At 41.7% G+C, this 26,714-nt stretch overlaps 1 protein-coding gene, 1 non-coding gene and 1 pseudogene across 2 annotated transcripts in view; 1 reads left to right on the forward strand and 2 right to left on the reverse strand.

Annotated features, from left to right (window-relative positions):
• Nucleotides 1–4,757: 4,757 nt before the first annotated feature.
• Nucleotides 4,758–4,974, reverse strand: LOC125920461 (small nucleolar RNA U3). Its single transcript, XR_007457060.1, has one exon. It is a non-coding gene; the product is annotated as a small nucleolar RNA U3 (small nucleolar RNA).
• A 3,993-nt stretch (nt 4,975–8,967) lies between these two features.
• Nucleotides 8,968–11,929, forward strand: LOC125920268 (cytohesin-2-like; annotated as a pseudogene).
• Nucleotides 11,930–21,480: 9,551 nt separating this feature from the next.
• Nucleotides 21,481–26,714, reverse strand: part of LOC125920271 (nascent polypeptide-associated complex subunit alpha) — a 12,388-nt gene continuing 7,154 nt past the window's right edge. Inside the window, exons 3-8 of the mRNA XM_049627395.1 lie at nt 23,853–23,938; nt 23,587–23,664; nt 23,151–23,297; nt 22,589–22,717; nt 21,808–21,930; nt 21,481–21,606 (exon numbers count right to left, since the gene is read on the reverse strand). Of these exons, the coding sequence (XP_049483352.1) occupies nt 21,592–21,606; nt 21,808–21,930; nt 22,589–22,717; nt 23,151–23,297; nt 23,587–23,664; nt 23,853–23,938 (578 nt within the window). The 3' untranslated portion in view covers nt 21,481–21,591. The remainder of the gene's footprint in view (nt 21,607–21,807; nt 21,931–22,588; nt 22,718–23,150; nt 23,298–23,586; nt 23,665–23,852; nt 23,939–26,714) is intronic.

Genomic DNA, 26,714 nt, shown 5'->3' on the forward strand with positions numbered 1-26,714 from the left:
AGACAGTTGGAAGTTCCTGGTTTTTAGCCCTTTTTGGGTTTTTTTTTTTTTTTTAAAATGTGGGGCGCTCTTCCCACTTTATTTTTTTTTTTTTTTTTTTTTTTTTTTTTTTTTTGTCCTTTCCTGTTTTTGGGTAGCCAGAAGTCTCCAAGCAATATCACACTTATCCCACCTGGGGTGGAGTGGGGAGGTTGTTAGCTCATACTTTGCCCTCAGGCTGCCTTATGCTCCCTCATCAATAAGATCAAGCCTGTCCTCTGGCTCTGTGCTGAGTGTGGAGCCTGCTTGGGGTTTTCTCTCCCTTTCTCTCTGCCCCTCACCTGCTCTTACTTGCTCTCCCTCTCTCAACATAAATAAACTTTAAAAAAAGTTTAAGCATTGAGTAGACAGTGCCAACTTGACAAAATCAAGGCACAAAATCCCTCTCTTCCTCCCCTCCCTACCCACAATTACTACAGGGAGAAGGAGAAATTGAGAGTTGCTTCTGATGAAATAGAGGAAAGGAGGCTGAAAGAAAAGCCTAAAGGTGATCTTTAAATACAAAGGAGAAACATCAGGGTGCTTGGGTGGCTCAATCAGTTGAGCATTGGACTTCAACTCAGGTAATGATCTCATGGTTAAAGGTTGAGCTCCTGCTGACAGTGCTTTTTTTGACTGCTTCTGATTCTTTGTCTCCCTCTCTCATAAACATTAAAATTTTTTTGAAAAATAATTTTTATTTATTTTATTTTGTTTTAGAGGGAGCAAGCGAGCACGGGAGGGGCTGGGGGCGGGGGGTGCAGACAGAGGATCCAAAGCATGGCTCCATGCTGACAGTAGATAGCCTGATATGGGGCTTGAACTCACGAGCTGTGACATCATGACCTGAGCCACAGTTGGACACTTAATCGATGAGACACCCAAGTACCACCCCCCCATTTTTAAAAATTAAAACAATAGGGGTGCCAGGGTGGCTCAGTTGGTTAAATGTCTGACCAACTCTTAGTTTTGGCTCAGGTCATGATCTCATGGTTCATGGGTTCCAACCCTGCATTACGCTCCACGCTGTCAGCGTGGGATTCTCTCTCTTTCCCTCTCTCTCTGCCTCTCCCCTCCTTATGCTCCCTCTCTCTTTCTCAAAATAAATAAACAAAACAAAACAGGAGGGCCATCAACTTTGTTTCCAAAAGACAGAGGGTGAAGGGGAGAAATGGTGATTGAAGTAGGTAGATTTAAAAGGTTCTTTTTGAGAAACGGATTCTCACTTCTGTGAGGGAGTTAAAGTAGGCATAGGAGGGGCGCCTGGGTGGCTTGGTCAGTTAGGTGTCCGACTTCGGCTCAGGTCACGATCTCGCGGTATGTGAGTTCGAGCCCTGCGTCGGGCTCTGTGCTGACTGCTCAGAGCCTGGAGCCTGTTTCAGATTCTGTGCCTCCCTCTCTCTCTGACCCTCCCCCGTTCATGCTCTGTCTCTCTCTGTCTCAAGAATAAATAAACATTAAAAAAATTAAAAAAAAAAAGTAGGCATAGGAAAATGTGTGAGATTACTTTCTTGATTTTTTCATGTGTAAGAATTGTTATATATTTATCCTTAATATGAAAATTTTCACACATAAGGTAGAAATATTAGTACAATGAATACCTATATTCCTTTCCAGAATCAACAATTAATATTTGGCCATATTTGTTTATTTGCTGAACAACTTTAATGAAAATTACAGATGTCATGTTGACAAGGTAGCATAACGAAGGCTGAGGACAAAGTACAAGCTAGCACATACTGCTGCCCCCTACCCCCACCACCCCCGACCCAAAGTGGGATGTATGTGATATTCCTCAGGCACTTCTAGCTGCTCAAAAACAAAGCAAAGAAAAGAAGACAAATGGTTAACCGATAGAGATCACAGTCATACAGGACATGAGTCTCCATCAGTTTACAAATATTTTATCAATAACCTAATCTCCGGAAACCTGTAGACTCAGTTTCCTGGGGCCCCAACATCACCCCTCCAAAGTGATATGGGGAACAAAAGCAAGAAGGAAATGGCAGGTAAAATTAAATTTTCTTATAACCTGCAGTCCATTGACAGATACTTGAGGCAGGCAGAGTAAAATATTTCTCTAGGAACTCCCTACTGTCTTAATATTAATGCTTTGCTAGAGGGAAAAACAACCTTAGCTTGATAAATAGCTAGGCCTCCAGTAGTCTGTGTCTTTAGCATATGAAAGTCTCCTTGGAAACTTCCCTTTGGACTTTACCTCCCCCAAGTCCATGGTATATAACCAGTTGCCCCTCAAAACCCCAGTGCAACTTTTTCTGCCCATAGGTCCTGTCCCAGTGCTTCAATAAAATAACCTTTTTGGGGCCCCTGGGTGGCTCAGTCAGTTAAGTGTCCGACTTCGGCTTAGGTCATGATTTCATGCTTTGTGGGTTCGAGCCCCGCATCGGACTCTGTGCTGACAGCTCAGAGCCTGGAACCTGCTTCGGATTATGTCTCCCTCTCTCTCTCTGCACCTCCCCTTCTTGTGTTCTGTCTGTCTCTCAAAAATAAAGAAAAATTTTTAAAAAGAAAAGAAAAGAGGAGTGCCTGGCTGGCTTAGTCGGTTGGGTGTCCAACTTCGGCTCGGGTCATGATCTCACCATTTGTGAGTTTGAGCCCCATGTCAGGCTCCGTGCTGACAGTTCAGAGCCTGAAGCCTGCTTTGGATTCTGCGTTCATGTTCTGTCGCATGCTCTCCCTCTCTCTCTCTCTCAAGAATACATAAACATTAAACAAATTTTTTTTTAAAGAATAAAATCTTTAAGACAGATGTAAGTAATAATTATCTCCAAATTATTTAATGTATATTAAAGTTACACATCTTTGGAGCATCTGGCTGGCTCAGATATTAGAGCATGTGACTCTTGATTGCAGGGTCAGGAGTTTGAGCCCCATGTTGGATGTGGAGACTACTAAATTAATAAAATTACATATCTTAAAGTATGTGGCCAAAAAAGTTTGTAATAAAATGAAATTATGGACAAGTTGTATTTATTGGTGATGACAAGGTCAGAAGTATGGCCTCTGAAATGAGTGGCTCAGATATGATGAAGAACAATATCATTGGAGGAGAAGAGGTCAAGGAACTTAAAACGAAGGTATTGAAATCACCAAAAATTTCGATAGTTGTCCCTGGAGAGATATTCAGGACCAAATATCCTAAAGGAATGAATAAAAGTAACCTCGGAGAGGGGTGCCTGGGTGGCTCGGTCAGTTGAGTGTCCAACTTCGGTTCATGTCATGATCTCATGGTTTGTGGGTTTGATCCCCGAATCGGGTTCTGTGTTGATAACTCAGAACCTGGAGCCTGCTTCGGATTCTGTGTCTCTGTCTCTTTCTGCCTGCCTTCCTTGCACTCTGTCTCTCTCAAAAATAAACATTGAAGAGGAAAAATTTCCTTTAAAAATCACCTTTTTACACGAAAGACATCTTCAAGAATTCTTTCTTGGGGCGCCTGGGTGGCTCAGTCAGTTGGGCATCCGACTTTGGCTCAGGTCATGATCTCACAGTCCGTGAGTTCGAGCCCTGCATCGGGCTCTGTGCGGACAGCTCAGAGCCTGGAGCCTGTTTCAGATTCTGTGTCTCCCTCTCTCTCTGACCTTCCCCCATTCATGCTCTGTCTCTCTCTGTCTCAAAAATGAATAAACGTTAAAAAAAATAAAAAAAAAAAAGAATTCTTTCTTGGCCGCCAGCTCTGAACCCCATTAAGCCCCCCATCACCCCCAAATCTCATCAATGGCATTTCCACCTTCATTAGCATGCATCTCTAAAAAAAAAAAAGTTTTCTTTTACAAAACTATACTACCACTATTGCACCTAACAAAATTAGTAATTCAGTAATGATTGAATACAAAATCTATGTTCAGAATTCCTTAATGTTATTTTTTAAAGTTTATTTATTTATTTTGAGAGAGAGAGAGAGAGCGCACAGTTAATATTCTTGAGTTTCCCCAGGAAAACTAGCTGAATGTATAAATGAATGAATATATGTTTGTTTTTAGTAAAAGAAGGCAACATCATGCATTTTGTTTGCCTCCTTGTTCTTAAGTCCAGGATGTCAGGGAAAATTTATATATATGGTCATACAAAACATCTAAATATAGATATAAAATTTACATATTAACTCTTGTATTTAGAATATAGGTTAAGAACAACTGCTTGAGGGGTGCTTGGGTGGCTCAGTCTGTTAAGTTCGGTTCCTGAGTTTGAGCCCCATGTCAGGCTCTGTGCTGACAGCTCAGAGCCTGGAGCCTGCTTCAGATTCTGTGTCTCCCTCTCTCTCTGTCCTTCCCTGCTTGCACTCTTTCTGTCTCTCTCTCTCAAAAATAAATAAACATTAAAAACAACAACAACAACAACAACAACAACAACAACAACTGCCTGAGCTCAAATCCTTGAATCACCACTTGGTCAGTTGCCTAATTTCTCTAAGCCTTAGTTTCTTCATTTGAAAAAATATTTATTTATTTATTTATTTATTTATTTATTAACATTTATTCATTTTTGAGAGACAGAAAGAGACAGTGTGTGAGTGGCGGAAGGACAGAGAGAGAGGGAGATATGGGATCTGAGGCAGGTTCCAGGCTCTGAGCTGATAGCTTGATGTGGGCTCAAACCCACAAACCTTGAGATCATGACCTGAGCCTAAATGAGACACTTCACTGGCTGAGTCACCCAGGCACCCCCCAACTTTGTTTTTTTTTTTTTTAATTATTTATTTTATTTATTTATTTTTTTTTACCACTCAGACAGTATCCTTTCCCTCTTTCTCTCCCCAAAAAAGAAGAGAAGAACGATCATCAACGACAAAAGGCAGTTGTAAACACAACACCCAGAGTCAACTTCACGCTCAGGAAAGGATACTACACCTCCTCCTCGTGGTTCTGAGTACTCTACACATTCAGAGAAACTTCTCTAGTAACGAACTATAGAAATGATCCCTGAAAGTATAGTCTTTGTTTTTTTTTTTTAAAGGATGCTCCACACCCAACATGGAGCTTGAACTTACAACCAAGAGTCACATGCTCTACCAACTGAGCCAGCCAGATGCTCCATTAGTTTCCTCATTTTCTTTTTTTTTTTTCTTTATTATTATTTTTTAAATTGATCTCTATACCCAACATGGGGCTCTAACTCAAGGACCCTGAAATCAAGAGTCACATGCTCTAGGGTGACTGGGTGGCTCAGTTGGTTAAGTGCATCTGACTCTTGATTTTGGTTCAGGTTGTGATCTCAGGGTTGGTGAGCCCTGAGTCTGGCCCTGAGTCTGGCTCCATGATGAACATGGAGCCTGCTTAGGATTCTCTCTCTCTCCCTTTGTCCCTGCCCTGCTTGCACTCTCTCTCTCTCTCTCTCTCTCTCTCTCTCTCTCTCTCAAAATAAATTTAAAAACTTAAAAAAAAGATAAGAGAAACACCTGGGTGGCTCAGTCAGTTAAGTGTCTGACTTGACTTTGGCTCAAGTCATGATCTTACAGTTCATGGGTTTGAGCCCTTCATCAGGCTCCGTGCTAATAGTGTGGAGCCTGTTTGGGATTCTCCCTCTCTTCTCTCTCTCTCTCTCTCTCTCTCTCTCTCTCTCTCTCTCTCTTTCTCTCTCTCTCTCTCTCCAAAAGAAAGAGAGAAAGAAAAAGAGAAAGAAAGAAAGAAAGAAAGAAAGAAAGAAAGAAAGAAAGAAGTCACATGCTCTTCTGATTGAACCAGACTTAGTTTCTTCATTTTGAAGTTTGTTTATTTTTGAGTGAGGGAGCGGGGGGGGGGGGGGGGGCGGGCAGAGAGAGAGGGAGAGATAGAGATCATACTAGCAGGCCCTGCACCATCACCACAGAGCCCATTGTAGGGCCTGAACTCACAAACCTTGAGATCATGACCTGAGCTGAAAACCAAGAGTTGGATGCTTAACTGACTGAGCCACCCAGGCACCCCTCCTTATTTTATTAAAAAAAATTTTTTTTAACGTTTATTTTTGAGAGAAAGAGACAGAGCATGAGTGGGACAGGGGCAAAGAGAGAGGGAGACAGAACTGGAATCAGGCCCCAGGCTCTGAGCTTTCAGCACAGAGTCTGACACAGGGCTCGAACTCATGAGCGGTGAGATCATGACCTGAGAGGAAGTCAGGTGCTTAACCAACTGAGCCACCCAGGCGCCCCCACCCCTCCTTATTTTAAAACAATAACCACTTTATTGGTTATTAAGGGGATTAAATAAGATAATATATTTAGCACATTGCCTAGAAGATAGTAAACACTGGATAAATATTAGTTTGTTTTTTTTTTTTAATTTTATGTAGAGAGAGTGTGTGAATGGGGGAGAGGGGCAGAGGGAGAGAGAGAATCTGAGTGTGGAGCCTGATGTGGGGCTTGATCCCATTAACTGTGAGATCATGACCTGAGCCAAAATCAAGAGTAGGATGCTTAACCTACTGAGCCACCCAAGCGCCCCAAATATTAGTTATTCTTATTAGATCTATTAAGTCTGCTCTCATATGAGAATCCTCCACTGTAATAGTATTAGTGAGGATTATGGCCCCAGGGCCAGTCTAGGGTAATTATTTTGATCTTCTGGGTAAGGGACCTCATAATTACTTATTTTGCTTTTTTCCCTGTCTTTGTAGACAAACAAAGAGAATATCAAAACTGTAATATTTATAATATGTGAACATTAGACCTCATCGAATCTTACTTGTCATGAATAAATCCTCAAAGGACTTCAAAAGAACCTAACCTCTATTTGAGATATTATTATCCAATAATAATGCCTAAAATTTGTAGACTATTTTAGAGTTTATAATGCTTTTTCCTACCCATTATACAATTCTCACCATTCTGCTGGGTATTATCCTCAATTAGGAAACTGAGTCTCGAGGGATCAAATTATATTCATATGCAATATTACATAGCTATTAAGTGGCAGAATTGGTATATGAATCCAGTGTTACAATATCTATAATTTAGTTTAAAATATTTCAGTACAGGGATGCCTGGGTAGCTCAGCCAGTTAAGCATCCACTTTCAGCTCAGGTCATGATCTCACGGTTCGTGAGTTTGAGCCCTGCATCAGGCTCTGTGCTGACAGCTCGGAGCCTGGAGTCTGCTTCAGATTCTGTGTCTCCTTCTCTCTCTGCCCCTTCCCCCACTCGCACTCTATTTCTCTCTCTCTCTCAAAAATAAATGTTAAAACAATTTAAAATATTTGAGTATAGAGAGTAAAATATTATGGATATATTAGGTTAAAATTATACTCTAGGTGCAGCTAGCATTCTAATTAGGAAATCATATTCCAAAGGGATTGCTAGAAGCACTTCAGTTGTCTTAACTCTAATCAACATTAGGTATGTTGCTTATTAAACCAATGAATGACAGGAATTAATTTCTATTGAAGACATTAATGGATTATTAATTCGAATAATGGATCTTAGGGATGGGCTCTCGTGAAAATAGTAGTACTGTGGATTAGCTAAAATAATTAAAATGCTTTTCATGCTTATATGACTTGGTAGTCGTACACAAAATGATAAAACACGAAATCATTTCAGTTAAAATCAGTGACCTACAGCCTACTCTGCTGTAAGTGCAGCGCCTGCTTTGAATCCTCTGTCCCCCTCTCTGTACCTTCCCTGCTTGCTCTCTCTCTCTCTCTCTCAAAAATAAGTAAACATTAAAAAAAAAGGTAGAAATTTACAATGACAATAATTAAAAAAAATTTTTTTTAATGTTTATTTATTTTTGACAGAGACAGAGACAGAATGCAAGAGACAGAATGCAGAGAGAGAGGGAGACACAGAATCCGAAGCAGGCTCTAGGCTCTGAGCTGTCAGCACAGAGCCCGACGCGGGGCTTGAACTCACAGACTGTGAGATCATGACCTGAGCCGAATTCGGACACTCAACCGACTGAGCCACCCAGGCACCCCAACAATGACAATCATTAAAAAAAAGAGACTAACAGCCTCTATCCTTAGGGATGGAACCCGATGCTCGATACCTAAAAATTCATTGTCTTGCTATTGCAGTGGAAGATCAGTGGTTGCCTGATGCCACTCTAAGGGTAATAAAATCCTAATTTTGTTGTATTACTGCATTTATCTTGATTGAAGTTTCATGCCAAAGTGTGGTAGAATCATAGAACATAGTGCTTAGATTTTGAAAATGATCTTGTTTTGGTGTGCTAGTAAATATTTAACGCTAAATGTCATCTTCTGATTTATAAAGTTATGTTCTTTTTATTACATCACAGCTGTTCCATCTTCTCCACTGCAGCCTGCTATAGGCTTTTTGTTTTTTTAATTAAAAAAAATTTTTTTTGGTGTTTATTTATTTTTGACAAAGAGAGAAACAAAGCATGAGCAGGGGAGGGGCATAGAGAGAGGGAGACACAGAATCCGAAACGGGCTCCAGGCTCTGAGCTGTCAGCACAGAGTCCCATGCGGGGCTCAAACTCATGAACTGTGAGATCATGACCTGAGCTGAAGCTGGATGCTTAACCAACTGAGCCACCCAAGTGCCCATTTTTTTGTTTTTTGTTTGTTTTGTTTTTGTTTTTGTTTTTGTTTTTGTTATTTTGGTTTTTTCTTAAGAGAAAACTAGTGACTGATCTTACTTATAGGTGCAAAACTCCCTATAGTCAGGGCGGTTGAGAGGCTAAGGAAGAGATTTCAGTGTGGAAGACTGGCACACAGAAGGAGGCGTTGGCTCTTGGGAGTTTGAGTGGGCTCACCCGAGCCTGCCGGCCTAAGTGGATCCTGGCTAGGCCCACAGACCTTCCTAGTCACTATGGAGGACAGTGCCTGGTGCCGGTGAGCCCTCAAGACCCAACTCTGGAGGAGTGGATGCAGCTGGAGAACTTCTAGTGGCAGAGGCCCGAGCTGCTGGTAGAGATCCAGCGCCCATAGGAGCTCAGTGAAGCCACTGGAAAGGTGGAGGGTCTGGAGGCCAAAGAAGGTAGCTAAAACCTTGCAACAGAACCAAAAGACAGCAGTGGTCAGGAGGAACTTCAGCATGGACTCCAGAAGGCGATCTAGTTCTTGGTGGAGAAGGAACTTCTCCGGAACATGCCGGTATCCTGTACAAGGGCAAGGGCCTGAATGAGATGGTCATGGGGTCTACCTCTGGCAGACAGAAGGGCTGAACTTGCCACTGCTCCATGCCTTTGTGGATCTGTATGAGTTCCCAGACCTTGATGTGGTGCAGGCCCTCAGGCAATTTCTATGGAGCTTTCTGCCTCCTACGCTAGGCCCAGATGGTTGACCAGATGATAGAAGCCTTCGCCCAGTGAATCTACCTGTGCAATCCCAGTGTTTTTTAATCTACGGATACGTGTGAGGTGCCGTTATTCGCCTCATCATGTTGAACACCAGCCTTCACAATCCCAATGTCTAGAAGAAGTCCGGCCTCGAGCACTCTGGGGCCATGAACCAAGGCATCGACAAGAGTGGGACCTGAGTTGCTGCTCAGGAACCTCTATGACAGCATCTGAAATGAGCCCTTTAGTATTCCTGAGGATGATGGGAATGGTCTAACCCATACCTTCTTCAACCTGGACCAGAAGGGCCAGCTCCTTAAGCTGGGAGGAGGTCAGGTGAAGACGCAGAGTTGGTGCTGGTTTGTCATCACAACTGCCTCTACTATTTTGAGAATATGACAGACAAGGAGCTGGCAGGAATCATCCCTGTGGAGAATCTGAACATTCAAGAAGCGTACGAGCCTCAGAAACCAAACTGCTTTGAGTTTTGCATCTCCAACAACATGGGGCAGCTCACTGAATTCTGCAAAACGGAGGCAGGTGGCAGGGGGGTATACCTGGTCTTGGCCCCCATGCAGGCAGAGAAGGACAAGTGGATCAAGTCCATCCAGGCAGCTGGGAGCACAGACCCCCTTCTGTGAGATGCTGGTGGCAAGGAAGAAGCTAATTTTGTCGAGAAGAAGGAGGAGCAGCCCTGACCCCTTGCCCCCAACTCCATTACTTACTACACAGCTGCCCCTCCCTGGCAGCTGAACTCCTGGGCCCAGATTCTGGTTTCCCATTTAGAAAAATTCACTACCTCTAGCACCTTTCTCTTCTTTGTAATCAACACTGTTGGTAATCATATTCATTATTTAACCACTAAAAAGAGAAAGAATTCCTCCTCGGAGAGGGAGTTCTTCTAAATAACATATTAGCAAAGAGAATTCATCAATGTACAAAAGAATAATATTCTACAACTTAGTAAAGACTATTTTTGGAATGCTGGGGTGGCTTAATATTGAGAAAATAAATCACTATAATTTATTGTGATAATATTAGGATCGTGACATTGTTATTAAGTGCTGAAAAACCTTTGATAAGTCAGCATTTATACATCATAATATAAATGATAAAATGATAAATAATAACAATAAGTTTAAATAAGAATTCCAGGAAACAACTTAAATAGTCAAGGCTATATATCTAAACAAATAGCCAGTATTATCCTAACTGGTAAAACACTACAGCATTTCAGATAAAATCAGAAACTAATAGGGATGCCACATTACCATTTATTATTTTGTATTTAATTTTTATAAAAATTACACATGCACGTGTTTTAAAAGGTCTCTTAATTCTGTAATACACGTTATGAAAAAATAATCACGCCCAGCCGCCTTACTCCCCATTTCTCCTTTCTCAGAGTCAACCCTTCATAAAGGGAACCATATAGAAATCAATACCTTTTCTCTATTTTAGCAATAGGCATGTGGCAAATCGAATAGATTCTACTCCCAATAGTACCAAACACATAAAATACTTAGAAGTTAACAAGAAAGATTACAGAAAACAAATAAATACGTTTATCATAGCATTGTTCATGATGGCAAAAACCTGGAAACAATGTGAATGTCACCAGTAGTAATAGATGAATAAATTATGTGACATTCCCACAATTATTATGCACCTAATAAAAAGAGTTATACTGGTTGCTTTGAATAGATTTCTATGAAATAGAAAACATGAATTTCTATGAATAATAAAACATGCAGAAAAATGTTTAAGAGTATTTTTACAAGGCTGTTATTCAAGAAATCTGTGTGCACTGGAAAGCAGTAACCAAAGACTTGTATAATGATATTTTTCCAAGTACATAAAATTACATATATATATAGAACATAAAGAACTATTTTAACATGACTAGGATTAAAAAAAAAAAAAAGCTTGGCCAAGTTTATTGCTTTCTGTGACTAATTGCCCAGTGGAAAATTTTCCATCATAAGAGAGCAATGTTTAAAATAACCCAACAAAACAGGGGCACCTGGGTAGCACAGTCGGTTAAGCATCATGGGATTGAGTCCTACCTTGGGCTTTGCACAGAGCCTGCTTGGGAGTCTCTGTCTCTCCCTCTGTTCCTCTCCCCTGCTAATGCTCGCTCTCTCTCAAAAAAAAAAAAAAAAAAAAAAAAAAATTAAAAAATTCTTAAATACTTTATTGAGGTATAATTGATTAACAATAAAAGGCCCATATTTAAAGTGGACAATTTGAGGTTTTTGCATATTTATACACCCATACACCATCACCAAAATAAAAATAAATGTATCAATCACCCCAGAAAACTTCCTTAATGCACCTTTATAATCCCTCCTCTTTCCCCACCCCAAACTTTGGCACAGATAACCACTGACCATTTTGTCACTAGAGATATGTTTGCATTTTCCAGAATGTTTAAAAATTGGAACTGTAGGGGCGCCTGGGTGGCTCAGTCGGTTGAGCGGCCGACTTTGGCTCAGGTCATGATCTCGTGGTCCGTGAGTTCGAGCCCGCGTCGGGCTCTGTGCTGACAGCTCAGAGCCTGGAGCCTGTTTCAGATTCTGTGTCTCCCTCTCTCTGACCCTCCCCCGTTCATGCTCCGTCTCTGTCTCAAAAATAAATAAACGTTAAAAAAAAATTAAAAAAAAATCAAAATTGGAACTGTAATGATACAAGACACACTTTTTTTTTAATTAAAAAAATTTTTTTTAACATTTATTTTTTGAGAGGTGAACAGATCATGAGCAGGAGATTGGCAGAATGAGAGGAACACACAGAATCAAAGTAGCCTCCAGGCTCTGAGCTGTCAGCACAGAGCTCAACGCTCTCTCAAAAAAGAGAGTTCGGGCTCAAACGAACGAACCGTGAGATCATGACCTGAGTGGAAGTTGGACGCTTAACCAACTGAGCCACCCAGGTGCCCCACAAGATATACTTTTTTTTTACTGGCTCCTTTCACTGATAGTAATTGAGATTCATTTGTGTTGCTGTATAAATCAATAGCTTGTTTCTGTTAAATGCTGAGTAATTAGTAGGTTTAGAACAAATATCCCCAAAAGTACTGCTTTACTGAATTCCATAAATTATGATATTTTCATTGAGTTCCAATATTTTTAAATTTCCCTTCAATTTCTTCTTTGACTTGTGGGTTACTTAGAATTGTTTTATTTCATGGGTTTGAGTCCAGTGTCAGGTTCTGACAGCTCAGAGCCTGGAGCCTGCTTCAGATTCTGTATCTGCCTCTCTCTCTGCCTCTCCCCTGCTTGCACTCTGTCTCTCTCTCAAAAATAAATAAACATTAAAACAATTTTCTAAATAAAATACTGGGGGATTTTTAAGATATCTTTCTGCTATTGGTTTCTTTCTTTTTTTTTAAGTTTATTTATTTACTTTTGAGAGAGCAAGTGAGTGGGGAAGGGGTAGAGAGAGAGGGAGACAGAGAATCCCAGGCAGGCCCATGCTGTCAGTGAAGAGCTTGACACAGGGTTTGAACTCAGGAACCAAGAGATCATGATCTGATCTGAAATCAAGTGTCAGATGCTTAACTGACTGAGCCACCCAGGTGCCCCTCTGCTATTGGTTTCTAATTTAATTCCATTGTGGCCCTAGGACATAGTTGTATAACTAGAATCTTTATGAATTTACTAAGACTTGTATTATAGTTCAGAATTGATCTATCTTGGTAAAAGTTCTGTGTGTATCTAAAAAGAGTGTGTATTCTCTGGTGCAGTTATGTGGAGTGTTCTATAAATGTAAATTAGGTTAAGTTGGTTGGTAATGTTCAAGTTTTATTTATATGAGATTCTCTCTCTCCCTTTCTGTGGCCCTTCCCTGCTTGCACTCTCTCAAAATTGAAACAAACAAACAAAAAAGAAATAGCATTCTGAATACTAATTTCATCTGAAGACATCTTACACTTATGAACCATTCCCTCCCTAGGTCTGAAAACAGATGCCATTCTTGGATGATTAAATCAAACAACCCTGATATCTACATGACCAGGACTATACTATGGACAATGCTCAGGAATCTGTGTGTCGTATTAGTTTTATACCATTGTTGTCAATTGTTCTTGAATTAGTTCCACTAAAATATTTTGAAAAATGGTCTCCATCCATATGTAATATCATTGAGAACCTATAAAGCATTAATCTTTTAAGTTAAAGATTAAGAGTCTAAACCCCTCCTTAATGATAAGCTACACCAGATACAGCAACTTGACTTATTACCATATCAATAATTACAGTATTATTCATTATATTTCAACTAAAGTTCTCAAAACACACCTATCCATGAAACCCCAAAATGAAATCAACAAAAATGTTGAAATATCCTACCCCTTGAGAGAAAAAAATGAGTGAAAAGCTATTTGTCTCTTTCACTACCCCAACAATAATAAAACAATAATTAGAGCCTATTCCAATGCTGAATAAATATTCCTTAAATGAATAGGCTCAGAGTTGTGTAGAGACATATATGGAGACTAAGCTAAGGAATTTAAAATGTCCTATTTGCCTTTCCCATTAGCCTGTAATTTCCACAAGGGCAGATATCGTATCTTATTCTGTTGGATTCTCACTGCTTAGCAAATAGTAGAAATTGAGGAATTTATTGAATGAATACTGATTCCCATTGTTTTCAAACTCTACTCTTTTTTTTAAGTTTATTCATTTACTTGCAGAGATAGAGAGAGCATGAGTGGGGGAGGGGCAGAGAGAGAGAGAGAGAGAGAGAGAGAGAGAGAAAGAATCCCAAGCAGTCTCCACACTGTCAGTGCAGAGCTCAGTGTGGGGCTCAAACTCATGAACCAGATCATGACCTGAACTGAAATCAAAAGTTGACTGCTTAAGTGACTGAGCCACCAAGACACCCCTTTGAACTCTATTCTATAATAAGAGGGATACGTAAGGCTGAGTAGGCAAGTCTCCAGACCTAGATTCTTCAGTCAGAGTCTGTTAGAATTTTAATTAAGACTTATATTGAACAGGGATAGGGATGCACGGATGGCTCATTAGGTTAAGTGTCCGACTCTGAATTTGGCTCAGGTCATGATCTTATGGTTTATGAGTTTGAGTCCCACATTGGGCTCTGCACTGACAGTGTGGAACCTGCTTGGGATTCTCTCTCTCTCTCCTTCTTTCTCTCAAAGTAAATAAATAAACTTTTTAAAAAAGAGACTTATTAAAAAAAATTTTTTTATGTTTATTTTTTATTTTTGAGAGAGAGCAAGAGAGACAGAGCATGAGCACGGTAGGGGCAGAGGGAGAGGGGGACACGCAGGATCTGAAACAGGCTTCAGGCTCTGAGCTGTCAGCACAGCGGGCCTTGAACTCACGAACTGTGAGATCATGACCTGAGCTGAAGTCGGCACTTAACCAACTGAGCCACCCAGGTGCCCCAAAAGAGACTTATTTTGAACAAAGGATTTCATGACTAAAGTTTGAAAGTTGCTGCTTTATTCAACAGGGCTTTAAGTGGAAGAGGATTTAATTTTTTTTTTTTTAATTTTATTTCTGAAGCAGAGAGAGACAGAGCATGAATAGGGGAGGGGCCGAGAGAGGGAGGGAGACATAGAATCTGAAGCAGGCTCCAGGCTCTGAGCTGTCAGCGCGGACCCTGACGCAGGGCTCAGACTCACAAACGATGAGATTGTGACCTGAGCCAAAGTTGATCGCTCAACTGACTGAGCCACCCAGGCACCCCAAGTGGAAGAGGATTTTAGAAATCTACCCACCGTATGGAGGCAAGTGTAGAGGGATTCTTAGCCGAGGGTAGAAGAACTATTAGGAAATGATAGCAATAGCCTGTTCAGGTGGTTCTCAGTTAAGGCAGTGGCATTAGGAATGAAGCAAAGGGGCGGGGGGGGGGGGGGGGATAAACAGAAAATATTTAGAAAGTAAATATAGTAGGGAATGGCTATGAAGAAGTCTGTGACTGGATTAGGTTGACACTGAGGTTTCTTTTCTTTCCTTAAAATAATTTTTAAAAATGTTTATTTTGACAGAGAGTGTGAGAGACAGATCAAGTGGGGGAGGTACAGTGAGAGAGGGAGAGAAGCTCAAGCAGGTTCTGTGCTGTCAGTGCAGAGTCTGATGTGGGGCTTCATCTCATGAACTGTGAGTTCACGATCTTTGGCGAAATCAAAAGTCGGAAGCTTAACTGACTGTGCCAGCAAGGGACCCCTCCTTAAAATAATTAAAAAAAATACACTTACATAACATGGCTGGCTCAGTCAGTAGAGTATGTGACTCTTGATCTCAGGGTTGTGAGTTCTAGCCCCATGTTGGGTGTAGAGATTACTTAAGAATAAAAGATCTTAAAAAAAAAAAACATAAATGGTTACCATCATAACCACTTTTTTAAGTGTATAGTTCAGTGGGATTAAGTATATTTGCATTGTTGTACAACCTCACCACCCATCAGCAGGATTTTTTCATCTTCCCTAACTGAAATTCTGTACCCATTAAACAGTAATTCTTGGGGCACCTGGGTGACTCAGTTGGTTGAGCATCTGACTTCAGCTCAGGTCATGATCTCACGGTTTGTAAGTTTGAGCCCTGTATGGGGCTCTGTGCTGAAGCTCAGAGCCTGGAGCCTGCTTCAGATTCTGTGTCTCCCTCTCTCTCTGCCCCTCCCCTGCTTGTGCTCTTTCTCTCTCTCAAAAATAAAATGTAAACAAACAAAATAATTCTTCCTCTCACCTTGCAAACACCCTTCTATTTTCTGTCTTTATGATTTGACTAATCTAGTTACCTTATATAAATGTAATCATACAAGTCTGCCTTTTTGTGACTGGCTCATTTCAGAGTTAATGCCTTCAAAGTTGTAGCATGATGTAGCATGTGCCAGAATTTCCTCCCTTTTAAGGCTGAATACTATTCTATTGTATGTATATACAGTATGCAGTATATATTGTATGCAGTATGCATATACTGCATTTTGCTTATCTGTGAGGGTCACTTAGGTTGCTTCCACCTTTTCCTATTGTGAATGCTGTATAGACATACAAATATCTCTAAGGCCCTGATTTCAATTGGAGTATAGAGTATATACCCGGAAGTGGAATGGTAATTCTATCTTTAATCTTTTGAGAACTACCATACCGTCTTCCATAGTGGCTATACCATTTTACTTTCCCATTAAGAGTGCACAGGGGTTGGGGCGCCTGGGTGGCGCAGTCGGTTAAGCGTCCGACTTCAGCCAGGTCACGATCTCGCGGTCCGTGAGTTCGAGCCCCGCGTCAGGCTCTGGGCTGATGGCTCGGAGCCTGGAGCCTGTTTCCGATTCTGTGTCTCCCTCTCTCTCTGCCCCTCCCCCGTTCATGCTGTCTCTCTCTGTCCCAAAAATAAATAAAAACATTGGAAAAAAAAAATTAAAAAAAGAGTGCACAGGGGTTGATTTTGTCACATCCTTGTCAACACTAATGTGTGTGTGAGGTGCTGTCTCACTGTAGTTTTGACTTGCATTTCCCTAATGATTAGTGATGTTGAGTATCTGTTCATGCACTTATCGCCCATTTGTACCATCTTTGGGAAAATATCTGTTCAAGCCCTTTGCCCATTTTCTTAATCTTGTAGTTCTTTATATATTCTGGATAGTAACTCCTTATTAGATAGGTCATTTACAAATATCTTCTCATGATCTTGTGGTTTGCCTTTTCTTTTCTTTTTTTTTTTTAATTTTTTTATAACGTTTTATTTATTTTTGAGACAGAGAGAGACAGAGCATGAACGGGGGAGGGGCAGAGAGAGAGGGAGACACAGAATCGGAAGCAGGCTCCAGGCTCTGAGCCATCAGCCCAGAGCCCGACGCAGGGCTCGAACTCACGGACCGCAAGATCGTGACCTGAGCTGAAGTCGGCCGCTTAACCAACTGAGCCACCCAGGCGCCCCTGCCTTTTCTATTGTTGATTTATGTCCTTTGTTGCAGAGAAATTTTAAATTTTGGTGAAATCCAATTTACTTGTTTTTTTAAAAGTTATCTCTATGCCCAACATGGGGCTTGAACTCACGACCCTGAGATGGAGTCATATGCTGTATTGACTGAGCCAGCCAGGTGCCCCTACCTTTTTCCCTTATTGTTGCTTGTGCTTTTGGTATCCTATAAATCGTTGCCAAATCAATGGAATGAAGCCTTTCCTCCTATGTTTTCTTCTTAGTTTTATGGTTTTGAGTCTTAACATTTCAGTCTTTGATCCATTTGTAGTTAGTTTTTGTATATGGTATAAGAATCCAACTTCCTTCTTTTCTATGTGGGTATCTGATTTTCCCACCACCACTTGTTGCAAAAACCAAGTTTCTTTGGGAATACATATAGCAATATTTTGACAAGGTAGATAGGTAATGTAACAAATTTTGGGTATCTTGAAACTGAAGATAAACAGATTTAAGAGAAACTGAGATGTCAAGGAGACTAATTTGAGGAAAATACACATGTAGCCATGCATGAAGAGTGTCCATTGGAAATAGGAACTAGATGAACTTGAGAGCTATTCAGGTAAAGGTACAGATAAAAGCCAGACTACAGTGGACTAGAAAGGGAATGAATAGAACTACATCAATTACCACAGAGAAATCATGGAAACAAAGTTGAAGTGAAAAGAAATTTGCAAGATATGTGGGGCACCCAGGTGGCTCAGACGGTTAAGCAACTGACTTTGGCTCACTCAGGTCACGATCTCTCAATTTGTGAGTTCAAGCCCCGCGTCGCGCTCTGTGCTGACAGCTTGGAGCTGGAGCCTGCTTCAGATTCTGTGTCTCCCTTTCTTCCTTGTGCTCTCTCGAAAATAAATAAACGTTAAAAAAAAAGAAAGAAATTTGCAAGATATGTAATGTACAATTTTGTTTAAAGTTTCAAAACTTGCAGAAGAAAAAATAAAACCTGCAGATCACTAACTTCTTTGGGTACATAAATATGGATTGAGAGAGTACCAACTCACTTATAGGAATTAGTTCTAAAACACTAATTCAGGATAGCTGGATCTCTGAGGGAGGGAAAATAGGAATGAGGAAGGGTATACAGGGGTCTCCATATGTATCTGTAGGATTTAATTTTTAAAAAACAAAACAGCTGGGTAACAAGTTCATACAGTCCTTTATCTGCATGTTTGAAGTATTTCCCAAATAAAAGGAAAATCTAATGGAGAAACATGGTGAGAGCATAGCTAACTAAACTGGCCTTTTTTTTTTTTTCCTTTAGAAATCAGAAGGGTCATTCAGTAAATAACCTGTGAATTTCACAGATTCTTCAATCCTATACATGTTTTGGAGTATCAGGGTTTTTTTCAATTTAAAATTTTTAATGTTTATTTTTGAGAGAGGAGAGAGTGTGTGCGTGAGCAAGAGCTAGTGGGGCAGGGGCAGGGAGCGAGGGAGAAAGAGGATCCAAAGTAGGCTCTGCACTGACAGCAAAGGGCCTGATATGGGGCCGAACTCACAAACCTTAAGATCATGACCTTAAGTCACATGCTTAACTGAGCAGTCCTGGCGCCTGGTTTTTTGTTTGATTTGAGAGACAGAGGGAGAGAGAAAAAGAGAGGGGAAGCATGGGAGAGGGGGTAGAGGCAGAGAGAGAGAATCTCATGTAGACTCCACACTGAGCATGGAGCTTGTATGTAGGGCTCAATTCTAAGACCCCGGGATCATTACCTCACCTAAATCAAGAGTTGGATGCTCAACAGACTGAGCCATCTAGGTGCTTCTTGTTTTTTAAAAGATGAAGTCAGAGGTTACTTAAAATATCATTGTTAAATGGACTATTGAGTATTTGAATAGAGACTTAATCATTTTAAGAACCAGGAGAGTAATTCTTCAAAATTTTTGTTTTTGCTCCAATTATATACATTCCTTAATTTGAGAGCCAAAATTATTTGAGATCATTCTGTGACAGAGAAAGTTAGTTGTACATTTCAAGTGTGGTGAAAAGAAATGCTTTTGGGGGATTAATGAATGGCTGAAGAAGAGTCCTTGAGGTGGGAAGAAATAGAACTATAGCATTGGTAGCAGTAATAGCCTTGAACAAGATACCTCCCCAAAAAAAGTAACCAAGAGGGTGTCTGGGTGTCTCAATTGGTTAAATATCAACTCAATTTGGGCTCAGGTCATAACCTCACGGTTCATTCCTAAGTTCTGAGTCCAGCATCAGGCTCTGTGCTGATGGCATGCAGCCTGCTTGGGATTCTGTCTTCCTCACGCTCAAAAATAAATATAAAAAAAAAAAAAAAAATTAAAAAAAGTAACCAAGAATTGGCAGTTTAACTCCGCAGGAGTGAAGGGTAACGTTAGTAGTAGTTAACATCCCTAGATTTCTTCCCTAAATAAGAATTACTGGGCTTATGGGGCCCCTGCATGGCTCAGTTAAGTGTCTGACTTCGGCTCAGGCCATGATCTCATGGTTTGTGAGTTCGAGCCCTGCATAGGGTTCTGTGCTGAAAGCTCAGAGCCTGGAGCCTGCTTCAGATTCTGTCTCCCTGTCTCTCTCGGCCCCTCCCCTGCTTGTGCGGTCTCTCTCTCAAAAATAAACATTAAAAAAATTTAAAAAAGAATTAGGCTCAGATTTGGCAGCCAAGGCACCGATCATTATTTTCATGAGACTTTTGTTCAGCAAATGATTATACCCCAGTAAAATGGAAACGAGTCATCATTCTCAGCCCAATGGCAACTTGTGTTTCTCCAGGAGCCTACCACTTTCTATCAACGGAGCCTACCGCAATGAAAAGGCCCTGCTCTTCCGTAGCTGTTCTTGGGGAAGTCATTTCATCTCTTTGGTCCTCAGCTTCCACTCACGTGTTAAAATAATACCTACTCTCATAGGAATCAAGGAGACCAAATTCAAGGGATACCTGGCTAGCTCAGTTGAGAAGAGCATATTATACTCAATCTCAGGGTTGTGGGTTCAAGCCCCACATTGGGTATAGAGATTACTAAGACAAACTGAATTCAATAACATAAATGTCTAGGGGCATCTGGGTGGCTTAGTCAGTTAAGTATCGACTCCTGACTTAGGCTCAGGTCATGATCTAATGGTTTGGGAGTTTAAGCCCTGCATTGGACTCTGCATTGACAGTGCAGAGCCTGCCTGAGATTTTGTCATCCTCTTTCTCTGCCTCCTCGGCTGCTTGCACTCTCTTTCAAAAATAAACATTAGGGGCGCCTGGGTGGCTCAGTCGGTTAAGGGTCCGACTTCAGCTCAGGTCACGATCTTGCAGTCCGTGAGTTTGAGCCCCGCGTCGGGCTCTGGGCTGATGGCTCAGAGCCTGGAGCCTGCTTCCGATTCTGGGTCTCCCTCTCTGCCCCTCCCCCGTTCATGCTCTGTCTGTCTCAAAAATAAACATTAAAAAAAAATAATAAAAAAAATAAACATTAAAAGAAAAAGAAAGAAAACAAACAAGTGTCTAAACTTTAGTCTCCAAAGCCCTCCAAGTTCATCCGATATATTCCCATTCTAACATTCCTTCTAGGTGTATTATCACTTCTTTGTTTTAGGATTCTTGCCTATTTACTTGTAGTCTTCCTATTTCCAAATTTTAGTTCTCTGCTTTCCCCCCAAACCATTTCTAACAACCAAAACTCGGAAACTTTACTCTTCATAGGACTTATATGGAGTTATGTGTATGTATATATATATTTTTAAATATTTATTTTTGAGAGAGAGCGAGAGAGCAAGTGAGTGAGTGAGAGCGCGCAGGAGAGGACAGAGACAGGGAGACAGAATCCCAAGCAGGCTCCACATTGCAGAATGTGACACGGCTCAAACTCACGACTGTGATGAGGTCATGACCTGAGTCAAAATCAAGAACTGGACACTTAACCAACTGAGCCACCCAGGTGCCCCTGGAGTTATATATATTTATCACACACTGGCTAATCATTATGTATCAATTTGCCTAGTTTTTACTTATTTTCCTAGCATAATTATGTCTACCCTAATCATAATTTATTTTGTACACTAAAATGTCTGCAGTGTTGTTTAGGAGCAGTGTTTGTGCTCTGTATAGAAGTCAAAAACTCCCTTCGTGAGTTACTTCTTCATTTTCTACAAAGTGCAATCTTTTCATCCACATCCATTATGTATGTACCCTCTCCAACCTTGTACTAAATCTTTTCAACTGAAGTTGAAGTCTTAAGAGTAATTAATGTGTTTTCATTTCTAAAGGCTTCATTTTTGGGGGTGGGGGGAAGGGAGGGGGAAGAGACTAAGCACCTACTGGGTTCATCCAACAAGAAGCCATAACTTTATTAATGATAGAAACAGTACAAATTTCAAACCAAGCTGCAGTTATTCTTTTGAAACACCAAAAAAGGGTCCTCGTTTTCAGACGGTTACATTGTTAATTCCTGTAAAAGAAAAAAATCATTAGAAGTAGTTATAGGCAGATTAAGAATTCAGGCCACTAAAATATGAGATAATACAGAAGAGATTTTGTTCTGAAGCTTCCTAACTGGCTGATTGATATTAAGCCACAGAAAATAAAGTCATCCATAATTGGTCAGGGAAGAGAGAGTTAAGGAATAAAGGATAAAGGCTTGGACACTTACCATAATAGCATTTACAATATCATTACTGTTGTTCTTCAGGGCTCGAACTGCCTTTGCTCTTGATACATTTGCTTGTGACATGACCAGTTCTATGTCCTTAACCTCTACACCTGTTTCATCAACCTGAGAGAGAGAGAGAGAGACAGAGAGAGAAAACAAAAACAATAAACTAAAGGGGAGAACAACTCTAGCAGTTCTTTGCGAGTTAGGAGTCTCTTGAATCTATTTTTTATTTTTTTTTAATGTTTATTTTGAGAGGGACAGAGAGAACACATGAGAGATGGAGGGGCAGAAAGAGAGGGAGAGAGAGAATTGGTTATCAGCACAGAGCCTGACATGGGGCTCCATCCCATGAACTGTGAGATAACGACCTAAGCCAAAATCAAAAGTCAGGCACTTAACTGACTGAGCCACCCAAGTGTGTCGAATCTGTTTTTTTTTTTTTTTTAAACGTTTATTTATTCTTTGAGAGAGACGGAGAGTGCACAAACAGGGGAGGGGCAGAGAGAGGGAGACATAGAATCCGAAGCAGGCTCTAGGCTCTGAGCTATCAGTACAGAGCCTGACACAGGGCTCAAACTCACAAACCACGAGATCACAACCTGAGCCAAATTCGGATGCTAAGTGACTGAGCCACCCAGGAGCCCCGCACCGAATCTAGTTCTTAATATAACTCAGAAACTATTTAACTCAATGCAGTTCGAGAGCTTAAAGCAATACAGAATCCTTCCACCAATATAAACTGGAGAGAATTAAAAGTATAAAATATTTTCCTACGTACCTCTTCCTCTTCACTCTCTTCTTGTACAGTTGGAGTCTGTGTATTTTCTTGAATGTTTGAGACAGCTTCACCTTGAACTTTGAATTTCTCAGCAGCTGCTAGTTGTGCCTGCTGAGATAAATCCTCGATCTAAAGGGCAGAAAATACAGACTTATGTGAATAGATCAGTCTGCAGTAAATGAAATAAATCATTTATATCTTTTCCAAATTCTCAATCTAAAACCACTTCAGGTTAACTTACTAGATAGCTTTAAATTGCTTGCCCTCACTAAGATTATACATCACTGTGGAAAGAGTAGTAGCTTAGCTCTAGAACAGTGGTTCTCAACTGGGAGGGGATTTTGACCCAGGAACATGTCAAATGTCTGGAGATGTTTTTTACTACACCTGGGTATGATGCTACTAAACATCTGTAACACACAGGAAAGTTCCTCTACAACAAAGAATTATCTGACCCAAAATTACAGCCACAAATTCCACACCAAAGAACTATCTAACTCTATTACTAGTGCTGAGGCTGAGAAACCCTGGTCTATAGTGCATCCAAGAAAACTTTCTTTACCTTGGCTTCCCCAAAAACTATGTAGGTATCTGAAGCTGGGCTCTTGTAGACATCTGGTTTTGTGATGACAAAGAGGATATTCTTAGATTTCCGGATAGTGACTCTTGTAACCCCTGTAACCTGTCGAAGACCTAGTTTGGACATAGCCTAAGAAATAGAAAACATCAGGTTTTTAATTTCTTTAGAAGCAGCTTCAGGAAGTAAAGAACACAGTAGTAACTACAACCACAACAAAGCCTTTTCCTAGGCTAAGTTTATATAATACAGAATTGGCTTCCCGGGCTCCTGGGTTTTCTACCATAGTAATTTCTGTCACTTTAAATATAATACTAACAAAAAAATAAATATATAAATATGATACTAACACTACAGTTTCCCCTCTCTAAAGCTGCTTCATCAGAAGCTTTAATTCTTGGTTTATGACTTAAAATCTCACCTTCCGTGCCTTCTTTTCACTCCGGCTCTGTTTTGCTTTACTGACTGGTTCTTCATCGATTTCAGCTGCTGCTGCCAGCTAAGAAGATAAAACAGCTATGAGTAAACTGGAATGTAAATAAAGCCTAGATACCAAAATCCCTAGGAGGTTTTCCCTTTATGAAGCTACACTTCTCCAAATACTTAAGTCAGCTCCTCTGGTCAATTCTCGTTCTCCAATGCTTCCTTGGCACAAGTCTTTTGACCAGCGCATAAGAGAATACCGACCTGGGCTTGTTGGGTGGTTGCCTGTGTGGAATCCTGTTCCTCAAGCTCTGGTACTGATTCATCACTGTCCGATTCTGTTCCAGACCCTGAGATGACAAATAACTTTTACTATTTTAAAGTACATTATGAGGAGGAGGCACCTCACCATAGCTTGCCTGGACTAGAGGTCACTGGCTTATGCTAGACCTCACAAAGTTAAGTGTAAACCAACTGACTTGTGTGAAGCCAGCTTGATAGCCTCCAACTTAGTCACAAACTAGTGTGTACACATCCATTAAAGACCCGGCCCCAGAAATGAGGTAATTACTAGTTACAGGCCAAGCAGTTTATAAACTGTAACTGCTTCCTTTCTCTCAAGGCGTTTACCCACTGGCACAGGCAAATACCAATGACCTACCTAACTCCAAATTCTACCCAATTGCCCAACCATCCCAAAGAGGTTCTGGCAGACAAGGTATCTCCAGTTATATTTAGGTGAAAAGGCAGTAAGTTCACATTGTGGAGGCAGGCCAGAGAGGACATTTTCCCCTTATTCTTTATATTGGGTTGGGGAAGGCCAGAAACAGTTGTGTACACACATTTAGCCTTATTTTCAAACCACTTACTCTAGCAATTTGGTCTAATGAACTTAGCTTGAAGATTCTCAATGATTGCCCACCTGTAGTTCTAACACTCACCTCTGTTAGATTCTGTCCTGTGACCTCTCTCTCCCATCTTCCAAATATAATTCACACATTTTAAGTTTACCTCAATCAAAAGGCCAAGCATCAATAAAGACTACTGAGAGGAAAAAAAGCATACACCTGCACCATTCTCAGGCTAGGAAAAGGTCTTGGAAAGGGAGTCCCTTGGGCACTGGTCATTACTAAATCTAAGAAGTGAAAAGAAACTCAAACAGTTCCATATTTCCCAGTATTTTAGCAAATCCCAGGCCCGGGGACAAAGTTAGTCATGTGGCAGAGATTAGAGCAAATTAAAGGTCTAATAGGTCTTGGTTTTCAATGTCAGATCATTCAGGTAAAAAAGATGGCAGATCCAGGGTTAGCCTGGACCACATTACACAAGATAATACAAAACAGACTGAGGTGATGAAAACCAAGATTGTTTCATATACCTAGAGCTTTTACATTTAAAATGGTATAATTCTATGTTCTATGTCCAAACACAAGCAGATATACTGGAGAAAGCGGCGCATCCTAGGGTTAGTATCGGTGGGTAGCCCCAGGAGGGGTGTGGGCGACACACCATGCACACAGCAAACCAAGGCAAATACCCTTGTTGTTCTTCAGAACAGGCTGCTTGGCAGAGGGGGTTGGGGCAGGGATCCCAGCAGGTTTAGGGGTGGGCATGTTGACGAGGACCGACTGGAAAGGCACTCCCCCCGAGATTGGTTCCGGGGGAATCAGAGGCGGCAGCTCATCCTCATCAGCAGGGGCTGAGGGCTTACAGGGTGATTCCAGCACCAGCCCAGGTGAGGACGGCAGAAATTGCTGTTTAGGAAGCAGAGGGGGAACTGGGGAGGGAGGGAGAGGCAGAGAGACTGGTGGGGTGGGTGCTGGAGAGACAGATGCTGATCCAGCATTAGGAAGGACCTTCTCAGAGGAAGCTGTTGCCAGAGGGGTAGATGTCACAGACTCAGGAGCAAGAGCCAAGGGGCTCTTTGGGGAATGAAAAGAATCTTTGCCTTTTAACGGAGAAACAGGAAGGGTTTTGGGAGTCTTTGGAGAAGAGGCTTTCTGAGCAGAGACTGTCAGTAGAGGGGCTGGAGCCATTGTAGAAAGAGGTCCTTTAGTACCATTCTTGGCTGAGGGATCGGGGCACACAGGAGGTGGAGTAGCAGAACTCTTCTTGGCCAGTGGATCTTTCTCAGAGGGAACTGTGACAACTGGTGCACTTTCTGGAGCTGGGGCAACAAGTACTGGTTTAAGAGCTGTGGGACCTTTCATTATTGGTAGGCCTTTAGATGCCTGAGGGGCAATGGACCCCAAGGGACAAGTAACTGAAACTGGAGATATAGGGGCCTCTTTGGGTGAGGGAGAAATCTCAGATGAGGGAGTGGGGGCACCTGTGGAGGATGGGGTAGCTGGTGCTCTTTTGGGGGATGAAGCTGCTGAGGTTCCTTTGGAGGATGGAGTCCCTGGGGCTCTTTTGGGAGATGGAGTTGCTGAGGTCCCTCTGGAGGATGGGGTAGCTAGAGACTCTTTGGGGGAGGAAGGAGTCAGAGCTGGGGGAGTGGAGGCCCGCTTGGGAGGTGGGGTTGTTGGGGCCCCCTTGGGGGCTGGAGTTTCTGGAGACTCTTTGTGGGAAGAAGGAGTCACAGCTGAGGGAGTAAGGGTCCCTTTGAGAGATGAGGCAGCTGAGGCCCCTTTGGGGGAGGGAGGAGTCATTATTGGGGAAGTGGGGGTCTCTTTAGGGGATACAATTGCTGGTCCTCCTTTCGGGGAGGGAGGAGCCACAGTTGGGGGATTGGGGGCTCCTTTGGGAGGTTGGGTAGCTGAGGACTCTTTTGGGGAGGGAAGAGCTACAGCTGGGGCATTAGGGGACCCTTTGGGAGACGAAGTTGCTGGGGCTTTTTTGGGGGCTGGAGTTGCTTGGGACTTTTTGGGGGAGGGAGGAGCCACAGCTGGGACAAAGGGGGTCCCTTTAGGAAGTGGGGTAGCTGGGGCTCTTTTGGGGGCTGGAGTTGCTTGGGACTCTTTGGAAGAGGCAGGAGCCACAGCTTGAGGGGTGGGGGCCTCTCTGGGAGGTTGGGCAGTTTTGGGGGAGGAAGGAGTCCTAGGTGGTGGAGTGGAGGTCTCTTTAGAGGATGGGGTTACTGGGCCCCCTTTGGGGGAGGGAGGAGTCCTAGCTGGTGGAGTGGAG

Source organism: Panthera uncia, chromosome B4 (assembly GCF_023721935.1).
Source record: "Panthera uncia isolate 11264 chromosome B4, Puncia_PCG_1.0, whole genome shotgun sequence".
NCBI classification, from domain to species: Eukaryota; Metazoa; Chordata; class Mammalia; order Carnivora; family Felidae; genus Panthera; species Panthera uncia.